We start from the raw sequence: 25,488 nt of genomic DNA, 5'->3' as shown, positions 1-25,488 counted from the left end.
AGCTATTTGCTTTTTAAAATCACATAACAAACCAATTTTGGTACCGAAATGTATGAACAGTATTTTGTTAATTTTGCACATCATTTCCGAAACAACAAAAATATATTTTAATAAAATAACGGTATTCGTTATTTGAGAGGAAAAATATCACGATATAAATATTTATTTTTATTCAAGAAATAACGATATATTGATATTTTGTTACATTTCGTACATCCCTAGTTGTTATTGTTGTTTATTATTATCGCGTCGTTCGTTGCGCGCTGTGGTTTATTTTTTAAAATAGTGCACTTCCTTGTGCGTCTACGCAGTCCTAGATTCTTTGCCTACCCCATGAAAACCAATTGTTTCCTTGCGTAACCGAAGAATAATTTCAACTTTAATTTAGCAACGGGACGGAAAGCAATTAACAAAGACACGCAAGTGCATGCACACACTGCACCGCTATTATGCAAAGTGAGGCATTGCAGCTGGCCTAAAATTGCAACAAAAGAAAGAAAATAAGGTGAAAAAAAACCAATGCAAAAAGTGCCTTGCCAGAACGAGAAATCCCTTGTAAATCAGCTTCAGCTGTGACTGTGATCTTTATTTTCGGTTCTCCATAGTGCGGGTGGCAAAGTGGGCGGGATGGGGGGCGGTGGGTTGCTGGACATCTACGCCATGGCCTGGGAGCACCTGAGACCCGGAAGTTCACCCGTCGATTGGTGCGAGGGCAACTACTTGATTTCATCCAATATCGCAGAGTTCGTGAACACGGTGCGTATGTGCAATTTATTTAAATATACTTGCTTTGCTCTAGTTAGTTAGTTAGATTGCTTTTTGTTGTTTCTGCCACTCGCACAGAGGCAGCTGCGAATTTTCCTTATATGTTAGGCCTTGACCTTTTCAGAGTGAGAATGTAAGTGTAAACAAAAGATGCTGCTTGCCACGCTTCGTTTGCTAGAGCAAGACGGAGTGCTAGAGCATTTTCGCAGTGCGACACCCGGAAAATGCAGTTTTCTTATCGCAATTAACCCCTGTTGTGGCTCACACACCCTTCCGATCGATATGAAACTTGGTATATGGGCAGAAATAGACAAAACAAACGCCTAACCTTCAGAATGTAAAACCCAGACTCTTGGCAAACCTCCAAAACTTTAAAATGTTCTTCAGTATTTGATATCAAACTATTTCTATTATCTGGGTTAATTAATATTATAGTTTATATTTTCATTTTTGATTTGATTGATAATGAAAGAAGAATATAATAATAGGTTTTAAGTTTATGTGTAGATTTGTATTATTGATTCAGACATAAAATAACTTAGAAAATGGTACTACACCCAGAATAAACATTAAACACGTACGGAAAAGGCAGCTATTGATTACTATTCTGACTAAAATAAACATTCTAGCAAACGTTACTTGATATGTGACGGATTCACTTTCATTATGTCTTATCAATAATAATCGCCCGATGTTTACCGTTAAAACGCAGTTTCAGTAAACATACAACTATGGTAAAACTAGATCAAAACAATGACGAAGCTGTTTAGGTCTTGGTTGACCTGTTCTTTTGTTCTAGAAAAGATAAACATAGTTTAATATTTCTATTCTTCGCTAAAAGTTTCCAGCCTCTTATTCTCAAGACCGAAAGATTATCAAGCCCCGACCCACTCCATTAGCAATATAATGTCGTCATAATCTTTCGTTTGTGTGTTTGAAATGAAACGCATTATCGTTCATTTCTTGAATATTGGGTCAGTGGGGAATACAAAAACCTTACATAATTATGTAGAACAGCAATTGAAATGATTGGTGATACACTTCCGCTTGCTAACGATATTGAAATGGTCAACTCTTAATTGGTTTCGGTGTCATGAGTAATCGTTTGCGGGCCAATAAAGTGCAAGTCGTTTAAAACGCATTTCGGCTTTGTTTCATTTGAGTTTGCTCAACAGATGGTTGTACAAATGGAGTGAATGACCTCCGATCTTGACACTCTGCTGCACAATAAAAAAGCGGCATTAGTGATGAAATCAAAGCGGGACTTTGCTTTATATTATATGACTATACTCATTCGTAGATATCTTACATGGGAAATATGAATAATGGTGGCCTAACCCATTTCGTTATCAATTGCCTTAATATAATACGAACATAAAAACATTTCTCCGTCCACACTTTAGATGTGATAATTGCTCCCCTTCTCGCTTTGTTGCCCACACAAAATAATTGCAGGTAATTGAATTTGCTCAGAAATTAACGTGACAGAGTGCAAATTGTCGAAGTGACACGTAAACGAAGGGAAGCCCAACATTATTAAATATTAATAATGCCAACGCATATATAATACAGTAAACAGATATACAGAAAGAAGAATACAAATTGATGATTTGTTACAATGAAATTCTCGAAAATAAGAAAATTTTAGTAGATAAATATTATTGCTTAAAATAATAGAGCTTAGATATGGATTCTATATAGCCCTGTGGGTTTTAGAACTGCCGAGATTAGTTTAAACTTAATACTAATGATACTAATTATATTAATTATATTTACCTTTTCAGTTCAGCAATATTTTGTTCATCCTCCTCCCGCCCGTGCTTATAATGCTGTTCAAGGAATATGGACGCTTTGTAACGCCTGGAATTCATGTGATTTGGGTTTTGCTCATTGTTGTTGGCCTAAGTTCAATGTATTTCCATGCCACTCTGAGTTTAATTGGCCAACTCCTCGATGAACTGGCCATTCTGTGGGTCTTTATGGCGGCCTTTTCTTTATTCTATCCAAAGCGCTATTATCCCAAGTTTGTGAAAAACGATCGGTAAGTAAAATGATATCATGGCCTGCACCCCTATCTAAATTCCCGACTTTCGGTGTTCTTTGTTTTTAGCAAAACCTTCAGTTGTCTCATGTTAATGTCGGCGATAGCCGCAACAGGCTTGTCGTGGTGGAAGCCCATTGTTAATGCCTTTGTTCTCATGTTCATGAGTATTCCGACCATGGTAATGCTCTACACGGAACTACAGAGGTGAGTCTATCTTACCGACTCCATAACTCGTAAATCTGAGTTCCTTATAGATAAGTAGAAAGTTCTGATTTCCCGCCTGGTGACCCGAAATTAAACAATGCATAAATCATGTATCTATCATCACTCATCCTTGTTATCATATCGTTTATGCGTCTGTGTTTTATCGTTAGGAACAAGTGAACTAAGCTGAACTGAGCTGCTAGTCGAATAGATTGTGAAACTATTTCAACCTTATCAGCACTTATTTACTCAATTTTATTTTTTGTCATATTCGATTCGGAACATGCCGTCTAGGTCAAAGATCGAAACAAAAAGGTGTTTCCCTGCACCAAGGACAGATGTTCTGGGGAAAAGTGTCGGTTCATCAATCAATCATATCACTCAATTCAAGTGCGTAATTATGATAAGCCTGAAGCAGACCCACTATAATTTTACTTCACTCAAGGGTTTATTGTTTATATTGCTTTAGGAAGCTAATGTTTCACTGAATACTCCCCTGGGGATTTATAACTGTCAGTTCAGTAATGTTTGACGTAACTGGGTTATAACTGTGAGAAATTTCAGTTCACTATGCTTTGACAATAGACTTTAATTACTTTTTCTAGTTTTTCAATTCACAACATTAACATGAAAATAAATTAGGCGACAAAAAATTAACTTGTTATTTCAGAATTTTAATATATTTTATCAATCTGTGATACATATTACGTTAATCTTCACTAGGCTTATCTAAGCTGTCCTTACAAATGCAGTATTTTTTAGCATTCTTTTGATTTATACAATTGGCGTCGTTTTTGTACGAACTCAGCCGACTTAGATCCTCCACATTTATGTACTTAAGCTTCTGAGTGCGACTATTCCAACGCACAGTGGCCTCGAAAAGGGGGTTTTTCGGAACGGTTTTAAAGGATATTATGTAAACGTGCTCGTCTTTATCAGCTGGCTTAAAACCAGAAGATAGGATGGTTTTGCGGTCTGCTTTTTCAACACTTTCCAAGGTAAAATCATGGCAAAGGTCGCTGAGATCATGGCTAATTAAATGATCATTCATTTGCTGCACAATTGCCTTGGCTATATCTTCCACATAATGGGCATTTGTGACGGTTTCGGTGGGCTGACAACAGCACCATTTCTCCTGAATTCCGGCCATTTGGCAAGTGCGATTGAAGGGCAGTTCAAGAAATAGCGATTGACAACTCTTACACTGCCTTGCCTTGAGATTATCTGGAAAATCAGCCACAGATTTTTTATCCAAATGGAGCAAATGCAGCAGAGTCATGTACATATCGTAATTCGAGGATAATCGATTCTGGTTCGTCTTGAGATTCTTCGCTAGATGGGGATATTTGCGTCGGAACCAGAGCGGTAAATAGATAAACATCATGGGCATGCGCTCCTCATAATACCCAGTAGATGCCAGTCTCAAAGTATTGTATCGATGGCCATGATCACTCATCAAAATCACTATCGATTTCCCAAAGAGATTCGACTCCTCGAAGGACTTTAGATACTTCAAGAACAGACTTTCCAAAGCTGTGGCTCCCTCAAAGTGATCGTGCGTGAAGCTATTGCTCCAGATCATTCCAAACATCGGAGATCTGCCCAGAAAACGATCGATGAACTGCTGGCCAAAGTCCCAGACATAGCTGAAGCTGAGATGACGACCCACACAGTAGGGATATCCATAGTCATTGGTCACCTTGAACTGTTTTTCGATCGCCAAAAGTAGGGGACGCAGATAGTAATCGGTTGGCTGTTTTATAAAACCCGGTTTTAGATAGTTAAAAGTACTTATAGCTTGACAATCCTCGGCAAAGGCTGTTGTATAGTTGGCGTGTTTGAAACGCTTCCAAATAAAGTTTAGAGAGTCCAGACAGCCCGGCTTCTTAACGTCACAGAAATGCTTTACTCCTTCCTCAGAATCCCCGGTAAGCAAGGCCAGAAGATTGGGAAAGGTATTGTCGCCCACTTTATTGTAGCCTTGCATTTCGAACCATCCGGGTTTACTAACGAATTTGAAAACCGATGGCATCGCTCGCCGAAGATTTATTCGCGATGTGGAGTCCAGTCCCATTATGAAGACACTCGGTTTGGGGTCCACACTTTGTTGCTTCACAAAGTCCTTAACCTTTTTTTTTGGCAGGCGGTCTTCAATGAACGAAATGGCATCTTTTTGGAGCAACTGTTGATGATTCTTCGCGTCCTTCACATAGCATTTGGTGATCATAAAGTTCGTATTTTTCGGAACAATCTGGTGGTTCTTAAAAGTTCGTACTCGGAGCTCCCTAGAAGAGAACATATTTATGTTATTAATAAAATAATAATATAAGAAATAATGCTATAATATCGTTTAATGTGTAACTCCTGAACATTTCCTGCTTAACCACATTTTTCTACTTCTTTAGGACTTAAACATTTTCTTATAACTTTTGCACTTACTTGTAGGTGTTGTCTGGTTTCTTGACGAAATTATCTCGTGATATTTCCCTGTACTCGCACTTAATGGTGGCCTTCCCCTTTGTTTTGAGAATAGGTTTGGCCAGGTGCTCGTGTATGTGCAATCGGTACTGATGTGTCTCAAAATCGAATTCACTTGTAACCATATCGCTGTCGTTGTGGCAGTGTCTCATCTTCTTTCTATGGAAACCTCTCATAGTATCCCAGGTAAAGGGATTGACGGCAGGCATCTGGCAAGCCGGACTGTTTACATAGTATTTTTGATTTCCTTCAGCATTGTTTTTATTCCAAAAGCCTAGACATATTACAACGAAAAGGGCTTGAAGCACCTCAAACATCCGATTCATGATTATCACTAGTTGAAACATTTTCATTTTTGACTCAAAAGTTTCGGTTGATAATTGCATTAGCAACACCTAGTTTACTTTAACTGTAAGTAAAAGTAAAAGTGGGTTTTAAATCCCTTTAAAACTGAAATTGTTTTACTTTGACTAGCGATAAGTTACTATTGGTATACTTTTTTATACCGTCTAGAAAACTAAATTATGAAATCTTAAATTTTTTTTTTGGTATCCGAAAATGTATTTTTTTATAATACATTGTAAATCTATTCACAAGTTTTTTTTATTAAAAAAAAATATACAAATAGTGCTGATTAAAGTTTTGAATTTGAATATTTTTTATCATTATTGTTGTAGGATAATTTATTTTTACGGTCCCATATATTTTCAAATACAATGACTTCAATTTTACAATCGTAATTGTTTGGCATTGTCTTATTGTACTAGGAACTATTATTAGTAGTCATATTTCTGATATATTTTTATTGTATAATCCCATACAGAGTTAGAGACCAGAGGGTTTACCGCCTCGGAATCCGATCGACGACAGTCTGGGCTGTGGCTGTTTTCTGCTGGATTAATGATCGGGTTTTCTGCGAGGCCTGGTCGGCGATAAATTTTCCGTACCTGCACGGCTTCTGGCACATTTTCATCTTCATAGCCGCTTACACGGTGCTGGTGCTGTTTGCCTATTTCTACGTAGAATCGGAACTGCCCCAGCGACAGCCGCTTCTCAAGTACTGGCCGAAGAACGAGTTCGAATTCGGGATACCCTTCATATCGATCAGGAATCCAGGTAAGGCCCTGAGAAACACCATCTAAGGACGATTCTGGAGTGGAGAGAGCAGAGAGCAGAGAAATGACCAAAGCGATTATATCGTAAATGCTTTACAACCATAAACAATTATTGTAAAATTACAGAAATGTAATTGTGACGCACACATTTTATATAGCTAAAAACATTTTATTAGCCATAGATATATTTATATAGCAAACGAATTGGATTCGCCGTTGTGTCTGAAGAGATAAGTCTGTTAACGCATTAAGATTCGTTGCAACTGAAAACTCAGGCCTAAAACAAATAACAGCAGAGCTTTTCTTAGTCCTTAAAAGGACAATCGCTCAATGTAGCTAAAAAGACATATCCCAAAAAGATAAGAAATCCATACCAAAATTAGTATTTCCAATAAGTTCAATCGAAGTCTTCTAAGCCGTTCTATGAGTATCTGTTACCATCAGACTGTGATATGTTATGAACTAATTCATCCCATGACTTCCAGAACAAACAGTTCCTAAGCTTTCCCAAAGACACAAACATGTTTAACTAGGTTGTCAGTACCTGAATGTTTTATTTGTTTTGTGGTTAATGTTCTCTCAGATCTTTGCATACTTACAACCTAACACCTACTAATTCTGAATTGAAAAGCCATGTAGTAATTACTAACCACAACTAAACCCCAAAGTACACTAAACAAAGTAGATCGTTGCTCAAAGTATGATAAAACTTTAAATGATCCGAACCGCTACCTTGCTGATCCCCACAGATTCAAAAGATTGGCTAGTCTACTGCAGCCTGTACGTCCAGGACTACGACTACAAGCACGGAAAGAACTAAAGCAAGATTTCGGATAGAAAGGTTCCCCGAGTGGGGAGCCTTCTCCAAACAAAGACAAAACACAGCGTGATATAAGTTAGTGTTGCAGAAGGAGGAACACCTAAATTAAATATACAATACACCCGATTAAAATGTAGCTTGTCTATACTATATATATTATATAGCTGCCATATCTAGAGCATTACGTTAGAAAATATGCTTTACCTAGTTTAATAAATGTCAACAAATGTACTGCGTTAATTTCAACCTATTTTGTTTTACCCCAATAAAGAATATTATTTCAATTGCTTTTGTATTTATTCATTAATATGTTGCACAAACATACATTACTTCTACAAACTTTGTAATTCGTATAACTTTTCATTCCCTTACATGGTAAGTGTCTTTTTCTATGCGTGTGTGTGTTAAGGAGGTTGGGTGAGTGTTCGCTGAGCATTGGTCCAATAAAATTCGTTAGGCAATGTCACAAGTTTCGAATGTAAATTCTGTTTCTCTAATCCGAATCCGATGATATATTGGTGCAGGAATCGAGAGCGATGCGTTTGTTGATGGGATTGTATATACCATTGAGCAGATACGGACCGCGGTAGGTTATAATATTCTTGGGTGTCTCATGGATCTTCACCTCGTACAGCAATTCGGGTTTCTTCAGCTGCAGACGGATGTTGTCCCAAATGTAGACGGCCAAGTTTTCTGTGGTACTGGGCTAAGGGATTATGGGAAAATATTTTTAGTACGGTAAGCTGGGGTCTGTTTGCAGGTAATTTACTGTATCGGCAAAGTATTCGACATCCTTGTCGAGATTTTTGTGATCCAGACGCTTCATAATCACCGTCTCAATAGCCTCCTTTAGCTCCGTGATGTTAAGCACCATTCCAGTTCGCCGATCAATGGGACCACGAACGGTAATCTCCACTGAAAAGAAATTAAAATCATTTATTATATTTTAATAATAATATGCATTGAAATTTAAATTTATTTTCAGTTTCAAAAGCTTTTCTTATAATGTGTACCTCTGCACTTTTGAAATCTGTATTATGATATATCAACCTAATATAACAGCCTTCCTCTAGTTCTTAAATTTCATAAACTCTTAACAAATTCAAAAATATCAGCCCTCACGTTGATTTTTCAACATTTAATGAAAGAACCGCTTATGGTCACACATACACCAGAAATTCGAAACAATAGACGTCGGACCTTAGTTTCTTTGGGTTTAACCTATAGAAAATTAACAAAATAACCCTAATCTCTAATCAGTGAATATTTGCGCCATATTATGCTCGCTTAGAGCAATATTCATTATCAAATCTCGGTTGGCAGTCACATATTCGATTACCTATGAGCGTTGAACTTGAATATGGCTTTGATAGGCGAGCTTGTCGGCCAAGGTTTTGCTATGGTTAGGAACTTTTTCGGTCTCGGATTACCAATAATGCTGGGGGATATACCCGACTGAGCCTGTGTTACATGATATATTTGCCAATTTGCGGGTAATCAGGCATTTAAATGTACTTATTAAAGGAGGGGGGAGTTTTTTCACCTGTATAGTTGTGTCCATGGCCGTGGAAATTATTGCACTTTCCAAAGACTTCCAGGTTCTCGGCATCGCTCAATTGGGGACTGCAAGTAAAATCAAAGGGAATCAATATATATCGAACTTAATTGGTTTGCAAACTGTGATTGAATCAAGCAATTGAATAGATTCAATTTGATTCAATTTAATTACCTATGAAGACGATGACAGGCGCTGAAAGTTTCGCGTCGAGTCAGGAAGGCAACAGGTTGCTGCGACATTTTACAATCGATTTATATGATACCAATATATGCGGATTATACTATATATCTGCGATTAGTCAGCTGCACGCCTTAGCACTTTATTAGAATGAATGCAGCAGGTTTGTCAAGTCGGGCCTATTTATATGGTACTTGGTTATTGGGAGAACAAGGAAATTATTGGAATTGAGCCACAAATGCGGCGACTGCTAAATCACAACAAAAACAACGCGTTCGGAACTAGTTACTTCTGAACTTGTTTAATCAGATCTAATTGCAGCTGATTTGCGTGTTTTTTCTGGACTCTATTTAAATTTTTTGCTGTAAGGAATCAATAGATGAAATGTTAATCCATGTTTACCTAGTAAATAGAAAGGGGGCTCACCTTTATTTGCTAGCCAATTGTTTAATAATATTTACTTTGTCTACGTTGCTCGTCAACAGCTGTTCCCGATAACAGAGAAGTGCTATCGGTCAGGGATGATAAGCTTGCACTTATAGTGACTGTTCACAGTGACATGGGTTGGTGAATAATTTTGACTGTTCTCAGTGACTTAACTTGAAAAATAATTTTACTAATAGAACAACTAGAGAATCACTTACAACGAAAAATATTAATTTAATTTTAACATAAGCTAGAAAGACAATTAAGAAATAACCAAACAACTACTGAGGCTTAGGAAATATCGGTCAGGATCAAAAAGTAGGTTCTTTTTGACATAAATAAATCAAAGTCATATCAAACTTTTCAAAAACACAACTCATTAATGATGCAAAAGGATGTATGACCACTCATTGTGTTCAATTTAACGAAGACCATTGCTTCACGACTGCATTCCTTTTTTGTCATATATCCATTGTATATAGGAACATATTGTGGATTGTTAATAGCACCTCCACCTTACAGAAAATTAATTTAAGGAAACACTTATGCACACAACATAATTTATAAGTGACCGTTACCAGAGCACTTTTCAAAAATAATTGTTTTCCATCCCTGACTATTAGTGGCGATGCCAGACCAGATCTCGGACCCCGCTCTAAAATCAACCCTGCTTTGTTATCGATCGACGTTCGTCACTAGAAAAAAAATCAACAAACGACGCCGCGCAATAATTCGAAACTTCTTGCAACTATTTTATAAAACTTAGCAAAAAGGCGGACTTAGCCAAATAAAAGATGAGCAACAAGAGCACACCTGTGCGCCAGCGCATCCAGCAGTTCCAGACGCGAGGCTCGCACAAATCGACGCCGGCGTCGGATATTAACGGGCTGCGCAAGAAAGTGCTGATGACGCGGTCAGAGGATCATCGGGATCAACTGCTAAATACGGCCTTCAATGGGGGAAACACCACCCCGCAGCCGAAGCCCAAGCCCACATCCCTAAATGCCTGCTACACGCCCTCATCGCTTTACAGGAATGCCAACAATACACCCGGGAGAACAAAGACTCCGGGAACCGGGAAATCCAGCTGCAGCAGGCCCAAGGATCGGGACTCCATGATGGACTCCTGCCTCAGCGTCTCTGAGGAGAGTAACATGATAGTGGCCGTGCGAGTGCGTCCACTCAATGCCCTGGAGTGCACACGTGGTCAGGTCACCAATGTGGTCCAGGTGCATGGAAACAGCAACGAGTTGACTGTCCAGGCAGGCAGCAGTGCCGACTCCTCGGCCGGTGTGACGCACTTCTTTAGCTACGACCAGGTCTACTACTCCTGCGATCCCGAGCGGAAGAACTACGCCTGTCAGGCGAAGGTCTTTGAGGGCACGGCTCGTCCTTTGATCGACACCGCCTTTGAGGGCTACAACGCCTGTCTGTTTGCTTACGGGCAGACGGGTTCGGGTAAATCCTACAGCATGATGGGCATTGAGGCGCTGGACGATGCCGCTCTGGATGGTGGGCCACCACACGACGAGGCGGGCATAATTCCACGCTTCTGCCATGAGCTGTTCCGCCGCATAGAGGCTGTGAAGAGGACGCAGCAACTGCAGGTGGAGGTGGAGGTCAGCTACTTTGAAATCTACAACGAGAAGATCCACGATTTGCTGAGTGTCCAGCATGCGGCCGCTGCATCGGGGGAATCTACTCCCGTTCAGCAGCAGCACCACCAGCAACAACAGCGACCGGCTCTGAAGGTGAGAGAGCACCCCATCTTTGGACCCTATGTTGTGGATTTGAGTGCCCACTCGGTGGACTCGTACTCGGCACTCCGCAACTGGCTGGCCGTAGGCAACTCCCAGCGAGCCACCGCCTCCACAGCTATGAACGACAAGAGCTCACGCTCGCATTCCATCTTCAATATCGTCCTAAACCTCACCGATCTGAGCAGCGATGATGCCTTATCCTCCGATACGGACTCGGGCTCAACATCCTCGCTCCGGCAGACTCGTCGTAGCAAGATCAGTCTGGTGGATCTGGCGGGCAGCGAGCGCATCAGTGTCTCGGGCTCGAACGGCGAAAGGATCCGCGAGGGCGTCAGCATCAATAAAAGCCTTCTGACGCTCGGAAAAGTCATCGCCGCTTTGGCCGATTCCCGCAAGGCCACCGGGAATGGACCCCTGGGATCTGGAACACCCAGCACCTTCGTTCCTTATCGCGAAAGTGTGCTCACCTGGCTTCTAAGGGTAAGTGTTGCCAACTCGGTTCTAACTATTATCAACTGGGTCAGGGAACTGGTCTACTTTTGACTGATGATAACTGCTTCTTATTCTTAGGAAAATATTGTAGTCGAAGTTTTTAATTAAATCCAAAGGTACTTGGGTAATATTTCCAACTGTTTAGCAACACAGGGATTAATATATAAAATGTATTTTGAATATATTTAAAAAAAATTGTTATCTTGGAAAAGCTAGTTTATTAGATTCTGCTGTTCTTAAGAGCCCTACGATACTTTCGTAGTTTTGCCACCTCCAGCGGGACGGTTATCAACACTTTCGCTTTGATTAGCCAATGGCCCACGGAATGAGGTCTCCTCACAATCAGTAATTACCCGGAAAGCAATCAGTACCTAGAACTGCACTGGGAATGCATACGACACGTTGACCTGTATGGAAAGTACCCAGTAGTTTCAAACAGTCCAATATTTACATAATCTAAACTGTCGAATTTTTTTTTCCGTCGATCTCGTTATGTTTCCGCTAACTCTTTGTTTAAATGATCATTGTCTAAAGAGATTTGATCTCTTGATGAATGTCGTCGCCCTGTCTTTTCAGACACGCGAATTCGCGTTTTATGATGTCTACATTTTTTTTGGACAGGTCCTATGACAGATGTTTGTTTGTGTTTGCTCGTCCAATTAAACACAATTAAGTTTTATGCTAATTACTTCAAATAAAAAAAACACAAATTGTGTGAAAAGTATGAAAAAACGGGAAGGCAGGAGATAAGATTAAGCTTATCACGCCTTTGTAGGATAAAATATATGTTTGTCATTTCTACATTTGAACTTAGCTATCATTCGTTGCTTTATTTTTCTTAGATAAAAACTAAGACTCGGTTTCTTATTTATTGTTTCCTTAACATTTTCTATATTGAAACTTTTTATCTGGGTCTTAAAGTTGAATCAAAGACCTCCCCGCGCCACAATCAATTGAGTGATTAAAGCCTTGGTTTCTTATCATAAAAATTTCAACTTTTGCTTATCTATTTTATTCGCTCATATAATTTACGACCTGATTTAAAGGCACGTGTAGGCGTCTCAGAAATTTATTTTAAGAAAGCTATTAAAAACGATAGCAGAATCTTTATTCACTTTGTTGATTCTTACATATATCTTTCGTTATGAGACATTAAGAAAGAACATGAAAGAATAAACAACCTGAAGAAATTGTGCAATTTGAGTAACAAAACAAATTGTTTAGCAAAGATTACATAGTTGGGAGCTTTTTAAGATTGATCATCACTAAACGGTTATAAAAGAGTCATGGGACTAGATTATAGAACTGAATCACCAATCAACTCAAATATTTTCTATATTAATTATCATTACATAAACCACGATTTGCTCACGATGTAAACTCATTGTTTGAATTTAGATATGCCTTCTATAGTATATCACATGCTACGTACATACTTATGTGTGTACTTCTGGTTAACGACTGCTCTCAAAGAAAAATCACGAGCCTTACCACTTTTGTAATATCTGTATTATTGATGTATTACAAGGTTGGTTAATAGATTATAAACAGTTTTATATAAAATAGGTATCTGCGTCTAAATAAAGGTGCACTTGACATTTTACGACGTAATTTATTACCATTCCTCGATATTCTATGAGTAATTAATGGGCGCCAGAGTAAAAGCCTCTTGACTGAATGTACTACAAAGTCCAAACACTTGTCTTTTTTCCCGAAACCCGTTCCACTAAGTGTTATTTATTGTCTTGCCACTTTAATTTTAGTTACTGTAGTACGCCCCAGAGAATCCCTCAAAAGTTTCAGCTTAATATATGGGCTTTGCCATAAAAGGTAAAGACAAGAATTTTCTAGAATGGCGTCGAACCCGGTTATATTGTAAACAAGTCAATAGTAAGCCCTTAGGATCTTTTTTTAGTAAAAAAAGAAACATGCAAGTTCAAGCGACCTTGTTTGAGGCCATCTGTGATTGTGATTATACATTTCTTGTCGTCCAACATTTCTGGAACTGACTATCTTTCAAGTACTTTTCCTATCTTTGCATAATAAACACAAGTATTATGTACACCTATTTGCCACCCCAGCGATTTAAAAATACTTTGCAGACAGTGTTTTCTTTTTTATTTTTCCTGGTGTACTCTGGTACTAAAACAATATAACACTTGATAAGTTATCGCGTCTCCTAAGTTGTGACACCAACAATTTCAATTGTTGCTGTCGTTGTCGCCGTTTTCCACATTTACATGCCGTAGGTTCGCATTTGCAATTGCCCTTGCTCAACTTTTTTCCATCCTTAAGAGCTGCAATATAACAATTTAATAACAATTTATACACAATATGAATAATTTATATAGATAGAAGTGTTTAGATGCAGTTCACGTTAATAACGTAACTCAAACAAACTCAGAACATTACGCATTAATCAGTGATTATGGACACAGTTTGATAATTTACAATACCTAGTAAATAATAATAAAGTTATTGATAACAGGCTATAAGATATATAATCCAGCTTTCATTACTAAACTTATTTAAGAACCCGCTCGTTTCCAGTTCTATAATTGTTTTTATCTCTAGTCTAAATGCTTAAATTAGATAATAAGATTTCAGACCTCGTAGATCTTTAAGTTATAAAAGAAATTTACATTTTTACTTAACATGTGCAAATAAAACTAGAAAGCGTTTTTGTTTACAGCCATAATCAGACACCGGGTACCATAAAGACAACAACAATTCTTGCACAATTCATTATCGTATGATTCAATAAATAGTACTCACTCTATAAACGTATACCTGATATTAGAATGCTAGCCCGTGGTATAATTAAATTGGACAAACAATAAGGCACTTAAATTTAAATTATTTTGTTTTGTTAAATCGTTTTGTGAAAGGTCGTGATTGTAGCTAACTGGATTAATCATTATATTTTGATAATAGGTACATTTTTCATTTGTTAAAAAAAGGTTCAAAAGCCTAATATAATTCACCTTGCGACTTGACTCCTGTGGAAGTTTTTAGTTTTTTTAACAGACGGTTCAGCATTTTGAAAATGCAATCAGAGTTTTTTGAAATATATACTTTTTCTCGTTTAATTTTTTTTTGTATTAATTAATTCTGAACTGTGTATGACCTTCACATGACTGGAGGAACTTTGGAACTGCAAGTATTGAGCGCCAAGCCTGCTTTCTAAATAAATTCCAAACTAACTGGTTCGTGTGCAAAGCCCCTAGAAACCGCAGTGAATTTATAATCAACCCAAACTCACTTTGGTTAGCCGCAAACATTGTTTAGATAGCGAGTGGATGTGGGATTCCAGATATAATCCAGAAACATCGAATTGAATGCAAATGGAGTGATTACACGGTTCACATGATTTGATTATTTTAATTTTTGATTTATTGCATTCAAATCGTGTCTAATACAAAAAGCGTGCCACCAGTGACTACGTCATTATATTATTTTCATAATTAGTAACAGGCGGAGGTCTGTCGCCAATGTACATTTTTAAACAAGCCACGTTTGTAGTTCACAAATGAATGCTAATTCACCGTATCGAAATAATGAGGCATATTAAGCGGTAACAATATGAATAATGTCAGAAAAGTGTTGCACTTGTTTCAGATGCTAATTTAAGAAAACTCATGATTTTTCATTGCAGGCAGGTGCTTCTTAAATAATACAATAATTTACATAAAGTGAAGAGAACTGTCTAGAGAAAAAGGTATGAGAAAGCGAAAGTTTAGAACAAGTTGTGTAACCTATTTAATTTTAAACACGTTTGCAGTTTACCTAAGAAAACAGCGTGTGGTTTCGGATCACCTTTCCCGCATAACTACAATTGTTATTTAAGACAGCGAGTAGAAGTATATTTCAAAACAAAACTGATGATTTTTTCTTTGAGGCAGGTGCTATTAAAGTAATAAAAGAAAATTAGATAAATTGGGAAAAACTGTCAAGAAAAACATATGAGAAAGCGAAAGTTTAGTACAAGTTGTGTAACCTATTTATATAATCTAACACGGTGATGATTCGGTTCAGATTTCCCGCATAACTACAATTGTAATTTAAGCCAGCGAATAGTAGTATACTTAGCTTTTTTACCCTCCAGGCAAGTTCTACTCCACGAGCCAAGTGGTTAACATTGAATATAAAATGAATCGAATTCATTGTACACACAACTGAATATATGGCTTCCCTCCATGAGTTGTTTTTCTCAAATCCCGCTTTCCCCGTACACCCCATTGCAAATGCCGATGCACACTCGTTCATATATGTAAATATAGCGTGTGGGGCAATTCACAATTTGATCACCCCGTCGGGAATCCAGGAGAAAGAGCAGTTTATTTTCATTAAGGCACAGGCTGATCTCATCCAAGCGTGTCAGATGTTTATTGCTCTAATTCAATTCAATTTTGCTGAGTGGGAACTAATTTAACTAAGGTTGTGTTTGGACAAACTTTGATTGTTGGAATGAAAGATCTAGGAAATCAACTATATCCTCTTTACACGGTCAAGTTCCAGGCCGGTATATTCGGGTTCGAGGTGATTTTTTCTGGGTCAGACCAAGTTCCCAGGGTAATCGTTTAGAAACTGACCTTAGCCATCAAGTATTTACTTAATTTTGTATTTCTCTTTTATTCAACTTGGGGAATATTTTGAGATTAGTCTACAATAGACGGATTAACTTCAATTAGTAAACTGGTGCGAGACGGAAAGATTTCCGTAAAGATTTGCATACAAAATAAAGGAATTTTTTGGGGAAATGTGAACCAGTTTTAGTCTGTGGTCTTAACTGACCCACCACAATGTACTGGGAACAGGTGTCTTTCACTTTTAGCTAGTTCAAAGCAGTTTTCCTGATAAAAATCATAGTGACTTTCCTTAAACAATCCACATTTTTCAATCTGTTAAAAGAAAAGAACAATTTGAAAACAATTTTTTTTCATTTGTAGTTTTATTGATTTTTTATAATTTAAATTAAACATTAATATATAATATATACGATATATAACATTGTATAAATTGAAAATTTTCTTGGAACCTGCAAGCAAATTTTTTCACAAATCAATACATCTTTTGATCAATTACTTAAATAACTAATGCAAATTTTAAATCTTTTTTATAATATTTCCGTCTTGCTATTTGCACAGTTGAGCCTGAACACCACATAACCTAATAATATTTTCTGTTTTTTATAATTATAAGTTGTGTTAACAAAATTTAACTTGGCATAAACTTTTGAAACACTTTTAACTTGTACATATATAGCAATATTACGATTAATTTTGACACTTGCTCGGACTGTGCAATGCTCAGTTGGTAGTACAATAAATATAGGGGAATGTCTAATATAGACAAGGATACAATAAAAATCGGGGGTCCAAAGTATACATAGCTACACATATATCGAAAAAATAATAATTATCAACCGCAATAAAGCATTTTTGTTTTCCTTAATGTTTCATAACTTCTTGTTTAAATGGTATACCTGTAACTAATCCAAAAGGGTCCAAAATAGAAAAAAAATAAACTTGCTTTTAAATTTTCTACTGCAATATACTCAGTCTCGTACGCAAAATAGAAAATTTAGTTTTTCTGCTATTTTTGCTTCCCTTGTTATGTGTTTGTATACATATATCTTTTTTTTGTAAGCTTGTCTAAGGTCAAAAAAATGCGTTGGTCAAGCGGGGCAGGTTCTCGTTATTTGATTTTCTCATCGTTTGGGTAAACAAATTACTCTTTATAGTTGTAGATAACTGCGAAGTTAGTGTAAAAACGAAATGGTAGCTAATCGGTAAAGGGAATTGTAAATTGGTATCAAGTTCAAGTTCTGGCTTCTTGTAAATGGTAGTGTATTCGCGATGCGGAAATGCTGGGGCAACCACTAAAAAAAAAGGGTACAGTTGCCTTCGATTTTTGTAGCTGCCGATGCTGTCTCGCTCCCTCTTTGTCGCACAATCTTCGTCTTTAACAGCTTTTTTCTCTTTTCTCCTCTGGGTTTCCTTTGTTTTTGTTGTTGTTACTCTTTCAGGTTTTTCCTTTCTTCTGGTCACATTTGAATATATGGCATTTCGCGACTGTCTGTGGGGAATCGTCTGCAGTAGAGTCGTCCCGCTCCCTCTCACACCTTGCAGCTTTGTTGGACGGCAAGGACGGTGGATTGGCTGTGATTGTGGGCGTGCTCCAGCTCATGTTCGTGCATGTCCTCCTCGTCCTCGCAGATGCTGTCATGGTGCTTCCGCTGCTCCCGCTTGCGCATGTAGTTGATGAGCGGCCGCTTCTTGTGCTCCTTGCAGAACGGACAGTCCTTGCGCATCTGCTTCTCGGACTTTATCTGCTTGCATTTTTCTGTAATCGAGAGGATGGGATAGGTCACCGGTTAGTGAAGGTCGGTGGTACTGTTTGCTGTTTGATTGGCCTCGTCTGTGTTTTTTGCTTCCTCTGTTTTTTGGCCTACGTGCGTGCCCACTTGAACGCCCTTCTGGGCCGCCAAACAGCTGATTTGGCTACGTGATGTCGCTCGGCATGCGTTCACGACGTCACGTCGCCACTCTGTATGATCCCCTACCCGTGTGTTTCCCGTTATTTGATATGTGACCCTGTGACACAAGCAGCTGTGATCTAATAATAATGTTAATTTTTAAAATTCTATAGTTTTTTGTAATTATTTTTTATTAATTTAATTGTGTTGCTCTTGACTTCCTGAATGCTTAGATGACCTGCCTTTGTTGATTAAACTATTGCTTTGATTGCTCAATTGGCCATGTTAAATGCTAAACGGTTATTATTGATTAAAGCCCAGCCGATCCATGTGGAAAGAATCTATTCATAGGCGCTGATAAGCGACCTTGCATAATCTATAAATGTATACAACGAAAAAAAATGAGTTATTTTCTAAATGCACTTCATTTAAAAGTAGATTTATTATAAGCCACAAAATGAAAGGCATACTTGGTAATATGAAAACTATATATTTAATGTAAGTCTCAAAATGATAAAATTTTTGACCTTTCAAAAGGAATTATTTTTGTTCTTGTACATACATAAATGATATTTTTTGTTTCAGTGCACCTGATAATGCAGTGGGCATATTTATACTACACGGAAGAACAAAAGTTTACCTTTCGCACACCTCAGTTTTGTTATTACGCTTTAATTTTGGCACACAAACACAATGAAGCCCTGCTTTATTTGTCTTCCCCAAAAAAGAATCCATTGTTCGACCACCTGCTCAACTTTTGTGAGCCGATTCTGGAAGTACAGTCAAGCTTTTGACGTGTGTCTAGTTCATTATCGTAAAACAATCGAACGCAGAGTATCTCTTAATGGACTCAACTCGATAAGGCGGAGTTTAATCACCTCTTAAATAGCCACACAATGTACGTCTTTTGTTGCCTTTTATGATTGTTCACCAGTTACGATATACTCTTTTATATACCTATTTTAAATACGCTTTAACTTTGAAATGCCGGAAATTTCCAACTGAACCTTGTGGAATTTTAGCTGCTATATGCAATAAAGCGCCAATATCTTACAGCACGTGGATTTAAGCCGATATAAACAGATTGTAAGGGGGGTTGCGAGTTGCGCCAAGAAACTTTAGACACCCTGTGTTTGTGCGCAAAAAATAAAGGCGTGTTCCGCCACACACATAAATACATATGTATGTATGTATGTACACATGGGGCCAAGAAATCAGGCTGGCTATTTATAAATTCTTGCAAAAACAACAAACAACACACGCAATTCACAAATACAACCAACGAACTTGCTCTGCTTTTATCTCTACTTTTCCCCCAGTGCATTTGGAAAGCTATAGGTTATCGCATTTTTGGGACCCTGTTCTCTTTAAATTACCTTGCACTCGACTGTAGCAATCCTTGACCGCATGGGGGGAATTTGTGGACTCCAGGGTTCCGTAGGGAAACTGCTCGTAATCCCGGTAGTATCCGCTGCGCATGGCCCCGCCATATGCCATCGTGGAATCGCTAACGCAGAATCCCCAAACATCCATGTCTGTATAGCTTTTTATATTTTTCTTTTTATGGAGCGTTGCAGCAATCAGTAGTGGGATGGGATGTGGGTGTGTTTTTTTTTTTTTTGCTCTCTGTTTGCGCGCGTTGTGCGAGGTCGTTTCACTTTGTCTCTCGGTTTTCTCAAGCGTCCAATGAACCCTCTGTTTGAATCACTTTGTTTTGTCTTTCAAATAACGCGTATTTTTATGCACATTTGCGTGGAATATACCAAGTCAAGGTATCTCAATGCAGTGGTTTTTCTTTCTTTCTTAGTAAAATTTCACCGAATTTCGATGTACTCTGGTGGAAGTCTCTCAGGAAACTGAAAGCCGAACACTAGAGTTACTGCATTTTTGTAGCCATCGTGCCTCGGCTTGTTTTGCTGCCGACTTCGGGTCTCCCCTATATTTACTGCTGCTGGGTCTACGTGTGGATGTGTGCGTACAGTCCGGGGAGAAATAATAGGACATTCTCTGAGAATCTTATGCGCGTATGGTTGCAACGATTATAGATATTAAATATAATGATTGACCGCGACTTCTTCAGATTAAGAAGTCGAAACATTGTGGGCAATGTTAAGAAGGCAGCGGAGATGTAAAGACTTGAATTCTACAAAACCGCGAATTCTTCAGTTACCTTCAAGTAAACAACCCTTCAGCTTGGAATGGTTGGTAAGGTACTACGGTTCTAATTAAAATGGCTTAAAAACCGCCTACTTGACTTTTTTGTTTTGGTACAAACCCAAAGGAACCAGGTCAAATGGGTTTCAGGTGGGTCAGTTGGGTTTTAGGCTTGAAAAAAAGTCCGGTTACTTATGCAGGACTCTAACTTGAATCTTCACTAATTTGAGTTTAACAATAAATACCAATAAAATTAGTATTTTCATGGCAAACTTTTTCTGATTCATTTAGCTTATATCAGAAGAAATCTAATCTTTCAAGTGTTGTGCTGATATTGTTGTTCCCGCGATTGTAAGGTGGTATGTGCCTGTTTATAAACACGTATGTATGGCATTGTTTTTTGTTGTGTTTTCGCGTCTCGTGCTTTTGTTGAAGCTTCACCTTCCACCCGAACCCGCCCCTCGAGTGCTCCCACAGTGGTTACAGCTCTCACATGAGGCACAGTGGGACCCATTTCTCTATATCACTCTTTTTTAACATGCATCCATTTTCCAAATGATTCATTCAACGTTAGTTTGAAAATTTTTAATAAATGTTAATTAACTGGGGGCTTGGAAGATTTTCTCATTAGCGACAAATTGCTAATACCAAAAAATATGATGAAAAGCAGTAGTGATCTGACGGATGTATTTGCTGGCTGATCATCCAGAGGATTGACTGGATATATCTTTATCAGGTTCTCTAATCACAGTCTAGACTGCAGGCCACGATTTTGCCTCATTTATCAAAAGAAATTCCGTTGCCAAGCAGTTTATCAATTTTTGAGTGCTAAAATTGAGGGTCTGATCGATAAACTTTCCATAGTCAAAGTGGACATGAGTTTAAAAGTGTGACTTTTGGAAGGCTTAAAAATCCCACAAAACATGTAAAACCACAAGCTGCAGTAGCCCAGAGGTTAAATGTTTTCGTGCATTTTTGAATATTTGCGTAAACCTAGTGTTAATATGTGGTCTACGTCATTTTAGCCGGTTCTGACCAAGGTTTTGGTTGTTTTGTTTTATAAAACGTACCGCGCTTATTAGCGGCTTTTTGCGGTTTAAGTTTTGTGCACGCGAATTTTGGTCATTTGTTGGGGAGTTCGTGACTGATTTCTAAAGATGGGAGGACGTTCAAGAGCTATATTTAGTAAAAAATATTTTGTATACGGTACGTTTTGGTACGTGAATGACTAACCGCGATTCCCTCCATTGATTGAATTGATTTGCGGTTAATGGACCCAGTTTCAGACAATCGGACGAATACGACAGGCCCCTTAAGGTCGTACATATATAGTTAGGGAAAATATATGATTTGGTATCACTGTGCACGCCTACGCCGCTGCTGCTGCGCAGTTTGTATAACCATTTAGCCCCTTTCCGCGTTCCTCTTCTTGTTGGCCCACAGTGCTGACCTGCTTAATCAAACAAGTGTCACTTACGCACACTGTCAAGTATGTGTACTAAATAGTTAATACAGAGCTATGTATGTGTGTTTTAATAAATATGTACACTGTACACAGGAAAAAAATATTATATGAAATCGAAAACCAAGGTGAAAATTGATAAGAACTTATGATAACTTAAGCCCCGGTTCAAATCCTGCCGCCTAATAAAAATCGTAATAAAAGTAAATTGATCAGTTTTTACAAAAAAAGTAGCTTTTTGTCCCAAATAAATATATATTTATTCTTATCATGTATTTTTTCTGTGTATATAAGTGCATGCAAATGTATTTTGTTTGCACAACAACTCGTCTATCTCCTTCTCTTTCTTGGCACTGCAGTTTCTGATAAGATGATGATGATCATCAGTCGGTGCCTTTGTCACGGTAGTTTTACGCAAACAGTTGGGCGTTGCCTTATCATTTCGCCCGTCCTTATCGCGCCAAGTCCACAATCGAAAACACATACTCGAAGGTTTAGATTGTCTATTTTCCATTCCTTGAGATTTTCACGCATCTGTTGCGAGTGCTTTTGAGTACTTTACAGTCCCCATGGGCCCAATGTTTATCGATTGTTAATCATCGTACCCCTCATATAAAGGGGTATATCGCTTTTCAGAAGGTTTTCATATCAATATGATTATGACACTCGAAAGGGGAGTGTTATAAAGCTCTTTAATTACTCATATAATACAATTCGAAAATATATGTATTTATAAAGTATCAATATTTTAGTCACACCATATTTCGTATTAAACAATGCCTATCGCATCGAAATGAAATGGACCATTTTCAGTTACAGTCCCCTTTAAGAAATCATTAAGATTATGCATACAAATAAGTTGTTTTCCGAACTGTCAGTAATCCAATAAAATTAAAATGTCATATTGTAAAAGAATTGAAAAACAAAGTGCATCAGATAGTAATTAACTTGCACTTGCATGCATAACTCATCCAATTTTATGGATGGGTTTTTGAATACTGAAATGCATTTTGTACTACTTATTGTATTTACTTAAATTAGTGATGAATCTATATGTTTTTATCTGTTCCAAGTAGGTGTTAAAAAATATTTACCGCCTTGAATAACACTGAATAAGCAAAAAGTGAGAAAGTCAAAGCTGAGGTTTATCCCCATTTGCCATATTGACCCTGCCAATAAATAACTGGATTTACCCCAGAGATTAACACCAAAACAATACAATTACTCATCCAATCTCAAGATGCATCCCAAAGTTCTGAATATAACTTTTGTCGTCTCCTCTTTCCAGGAAAACCTCGGCGGGAACTCAAAGACCGTCATGTTGGCCACCATATCACCGGCTAGCATTCATGCGGATGAGACTCTGGCCACTTTGCGGTACGCCTGCAAGGCTCGATCCATCGTCAACCGGGTGAAGGTGAACGAATCGCCCCACGACAAGATCATCCGGGATCTGCGCGCCGAAGTGGATCGCCTGAAGTCCCTGAGGAATGAGTATGAACGCCAGAGGCGTTTATCCGGCAACAATAACAATCCAGTGCCACGTAAGATCATTATTGAAACCTCGGTGGATGAGACAGAAGTGGAGGCACTGCGTCAACAGTTGGCTGAACGGGAAAGGGAGTTGAGTCGAGCGCAAAAGTCTTGGATGGAGAAGCTTAAGGAGGCGGAGGATCAGCGAAAATCGGAGCTGCGTGTCCTGAAACGCCGGGGATTGGCCCTGGAACTAACCGCCGAGCAAAAGCAGGCCTGTCTGGTCAATCTCGCCGCTGATCCCATACTGAGTGGCACCTTGTTCTACCTGCTGCCGCAAGGACTAGTGCGCATTGGACGTGGTCGTCTGCCAGGAGCGAATGCAAACTCTCAGCCGGATATTGTACTAGATGGTCCACTGGTGGCTTTGCAGCACTGTAGCATCGAACACGAACGTGGTGGCAAGTTGTATGTCATTCCCGGCAGCGAGGACTTTGAAACATATGTGAACGGAGAACTCCTGCAGGATCGTCGGCAGCTATTCCATGGTGACCGCCTGGTTATCGGTGGCTCCCACTATTTTCGCATCTCCAATCCCTTCTGCTCGCAAAGAGGAAAGACGGACCGTCCGGTGGATTTCCAACTGGCCCATCAGGAGATCCTGCAGAAGCAGGAGCAACAGCTCCGCTCCGAGCTGGAGGCGGAAAAGCGAGCTGCTCTCACGCGAATCGAGCAGGAGCGGGCTCAGCATGCCCGGGACTTTGAGGAGCGGCTGCAGTGCCTCGAACTGGAGCAGTTCAAGTACAAGTGCAACAGCGAGATGCTAGAGACAGAGCGCCAAGCATTAGCGCTGGCCCAACAACAGGAACACACTCCCCTGAGGCAGGAGGACGGAGTATCAACCCCAGCTCAGAAATCCACTATTCTAGAGGATATCCAACGCATCATGCTGAATCCCTCGGAGGAGAGTCTGCACAAGACCCAGTTGATGGTCAAGGAGGCCACACAAAGGTGTCGCCAGTTGGATCTGCCATTGGAGTTCCGGCAAACACAGACGCCCGATGAGTTTGGACTGCTGCGCACTGTAATCCTGATTTTAGACAAGCAGCGTGGCCTTAAAGCAGAATGGCCCACTGCCAGGTTGGGTGTTTGGCTAGATTTGGTCAGGGACAGTGCGGAGCAGCAGGAGAAACTGAATGCAAGAACCATTTTCCAGAGTGTTGAGGTTGACTGGGAGCCACTAGATGCAGATCTTAATGAGACCTTAAGCGATACCCACAATTCTAGTCGCATCGCCCTGAATCTTAGTGCCATGAAGGATGTGCTTTTGAACAAACCGCTGAAAAGACTGCTCAATGTGTCCAGCAGCAGCAATACACCCCGACAGACTTCCACTCCTTCACCTGGCAGCCAACTGATGCAGTACACCAAACGCCTGCTGACCTACGATCCCGAGGAGACGCCAGGTAACCAGAGTAGTTTCACCACGCTCGTCCAACAGGAGCTGCTGACGATGCAACGATCCTCCCAACGACTGCGGCGGCTTTGCGAGAATGCCCTCCTCGAGCGGGAAAACCAGCAGGACAACGGTGTCCTGGCCGTCAGCCTACAAGAGGCTCTGGCCCGAATGGACACCGTGCTCAATGGGATGCACACTTCCCTGACCCGAGCGGAGGCCACTGCAAGTGCCACCTCGCCGACAAAAACACAGAAGGCTGTGCGATTTCTTATCGATTGACGACGATTAGTTCGCACCTTGGACTAGATTTTATGCTGCAATGTGCTTTGCGTTTGTTTTTATGTTTTTAAATATATATATATTTTGTATATTGGTTTTTAAAAATAAAATATTGATAGCACCAACGAGAAAAGCTGTCTTGTGCCATTATTTACATCAACGTTATTAACACGAAAGTTTGAGCGACTGTTTTAGCAATAACATGGTCGAGCTTTAAAAAATATTTTAACATCTTATTCATATGGACCTATCAGGGGCTCATTTTAAAAATTGTTTGCACATAGAATTACTAAATTGAATATCACTGGGTTTATACGTCAATCACGGGTTTACCAAATGAAACA

At 39.1% G+C, this 25,488-nt stretch overlaps 6 protein-coding genes across 6 annotated transcripts; 2 read left to right on the top strand and 4 right to left on the bottom strand.

The window, feature by feature from the left end:
• The first annotated feature begins 239 nt into the window (after positions 1–239).
• bwa (alkaline ceramidase) lies at positions 240–7,710 on the top strand. Its single transcript, XM_017089689.4, has 5 exons — positions 240–756; positions 2,550–2,806; positions 2,876–3,013; positions 6,315–6,607; positions 7,356–7,710. Exons 1-5 carry the CDS (start codon positions 628–630, stop codon positions 7,424–7,426), a joined length of 888 nt encoding a protein of 295 aa, XP_016945178.3. The 5' UTR covers positions 240–627; the 3' UTR covers positions 7,427–7,710.
• LOC108021130 (uncharacterized) lies at positions 3,711–5,968 on the bottom strand. The gene is made up of 2 exons (XM_017089688.4): positions 5,453–5,968; positions 3,711–5,298 (listed from the first exon to the last, which is right to left on the bottom strand). The coding sequence occupies exons 1-2, from the start codon at positions 5,875–5,877 to the stop codon at positions 3,723–3,725; spliced, it is 2,001 nt and encodes a 666-aa protein (XP_016945177.4). The 5' UTR covers positions 5,878–5,968; the 3' UTR covers positions 3,711–3,722.
• Positions 7,702–9,730, bottom strand: pr (6-pyruvoyl tetrahydrobiopterin synthase purple). Its single transcript, XM_017089690.4, has 5 exons — positions 9,588–9,730; positions 9,156–9,523; positions 8,970–9,049; positions 8,196–8,341; positions 7,702–8,132 (listed from the first exon to the last, which is right to left on the bottom strand). The coding sequence occupies exons 2-5, from the start codon at positions 9,221–9,223 to the stop codon at positions 7,920–7,922; spliced, it is 507 nt and encodes a 168-aa protein (XP_016945179.1). The 5' UTR covers positions 9,224–9,523; positions 9,588–9,730; the 3' UTR covers positions 7,702–7,919.
• A 542-nt stretch (positions 9,731–10,272) lies between these two features.
• Positions 10,273–25,277, top strand: neb (kinesin family member nebbish). Its single transcript, XM_017087161.4, has 2 exons — positions 10,273–11,827; positions 23,222–25,277. The coding sequence occupies exons 1-2, from the start codon at positions 10,382–10,384 to the stop codon at positions 25,142–25,144; spliced, it is 3,369 nt and encodes a 1,122-aa protein (XP_016942650.3). The 5' UTR covers positions 10,273–10,381; the 3' UTR covers positions 25,145–25,277.
• LOC108019364 (fledgling of Klp38B) lies at positions 13,941–15,488 on the bottom strand. Its single transcript, XM_017087197.4, has 2 exons — positions 14,824–15,488; positions 13,941–14,136 (listed from the first exon to the last, which is right to left on the bottom strand). The coding sequence occupies exons 1-2, from the start codon at positions 14,876–14,878 to the stop codon at positions 13,982–13,984; spliced, it is 210 nt and encodes a 69-aa protein (XP_016942686.2). The 5' UTR covers positions 14,879–15,488; the 3' UTR covers positions 13,941–13,981.
• Positions 13,941–20,183, bottom strand: LOC139352167 (uncharacterized). Its single transcript, XM_070995713.1, has 3 exons — positions 19,694–20,183; positions 15,626–18,184; positions 13,941–14,136 (listed from the first exon to the last, which is right to left on the bottom strand). The coding sequence occupies exons 1-2, from the start codon at positions 19,848–19,850 to the stop codon at positions 17,958–17,960; spliced, it is 384 nt and encodes a 127-aa protein (XP_070851814.1). The 5' UTR covers positions 19,851–20,183; the 3' UTR covers positions 13,941–14,136; positions 15,626–17,957.
• Positions 25,278–25,488: the final 211 nt, after the last annotated feature.

The sequence above is a fragment of the Drosophila suzukii genome, chromosome 2L, assembly GCF_043229965.1.
Source record: "Drosophila suzukii chromosome 2L, CBGP_Dsuzu_IsoJpt1.0, whole genome shotgun sequence".
Taxonomy (NCBI): domain Eukaryota; kingdom Metazoa; phylum Arthropoda; class Insecta; order Diptera; family Drosophilidae; genus Drosophila; species Drosophila suzukii.
Note: the sequence above shows the minus strand (reverse complement) of the source record. Positions and strands in the feature narration are given on the sequence as shown.

Excerpts from the sequence above, each read along its gene's own strand:
- pr (XM_017089690.4), bottom strand. The coding sequence starts at position 9,223 with ATGTCGCAGCAACCTGTTGCCTTCCTGACTCGACGCGAAACTTTCAGC. Across the intron at positions 9,050-9,155 it reads GCCTGTCATCGTCTTCATAG|TCCCCAATTGAGCGATGCCG; the intron begins GTAATTAAATTG and ends TTTTACTTGCAG. Across the intron at positions 8,342-8,969 it reads CCATGGACACAACTATACAG|TGGAGATTACCGTTCGTGGT; the intron begins GTGAAAAAACTC and ends ATTTCTTTTCAG.
- LOC108019364 (XM_017087197.4), bottom strand. The coding sequence starts at position 14,878 with ATGCTGAACCGTCTGTTAAAAAAACTAAAAACTTCCACAGGAGTCAAG. Across the intron at positions 14,137-14,823 it reads CACAGGAGTCAAGTCGCAAG|CTCTTAAGGATGGAAAAAAG; the intron begins GTGAATTATATT and ends GTTATATTGCAG.
- bwa (XM_017089689.4), top strand. The coding sequence starts at position 628 with ATGGGGGGCGGTGGGTTGCTGGACATCTACGCCATGGCCTGGGAGCAC. Across the intron at positions 757-2,549 it reads TCGCAGAGTTCGTGAACACG|TTCAGCAATATTTTGTTCAT; the intron begins GTGCGTATGTGC and ends TTACCTTTTCAG. Across the intron at positions 2,807-2,875 it reads AAGTTTGTGAAAAACGATCG|CAAAACCTTCAGTTGTCTCA; the intron begins GTAAGTAAAATG and ends CTTTGTTTTTAG.
- neb (XM_017087161.4), top strand. The coding sequence starts at position 10,382 with ATGAGCAACAAGAGCACACCTGTGCGCCAGCGCATCCAGCAGTTCCAG. Across the intron at positions 11,828-23,221 it reads TGCTCACCTGGCTTCTAAGG|GAAAACCTCGGCGGGAACTC; the intron begins GTAAGTGTTGCC and ends TCCTCTTTCCAG.
- LOC108021130 (XM_017089688.4), bottom strand. The coding sequence starts at position 5,877 with ATGCAATTATCAACCGAAACTTTTGAGTCAAAAATGAAAATGTTTCAA. Across the intron at positions 5,299-5,452 it reads AAACCAGACAACACCTACAA|GGAGCTCCGAGTACGAACTT; the intron begins GTAAGTGCAAAA and ends GTTCTCTTCTAG.
- LOC139352167 (XM_070995713.1), bottom strand. The coding sequence starts at position 19,850 with ATGGATGTTTGGGGATTCTGCGTTAGCGATTCCACGATGGCATATGGC. Across the intron at positions 18,185-19,693 it reads TTGCTACAGTCGAGTGCAAG|AAAAATGCAAGCAGATAAAG; the intron begins GTAATTTAAAGA and ends TCTCGATTACAG.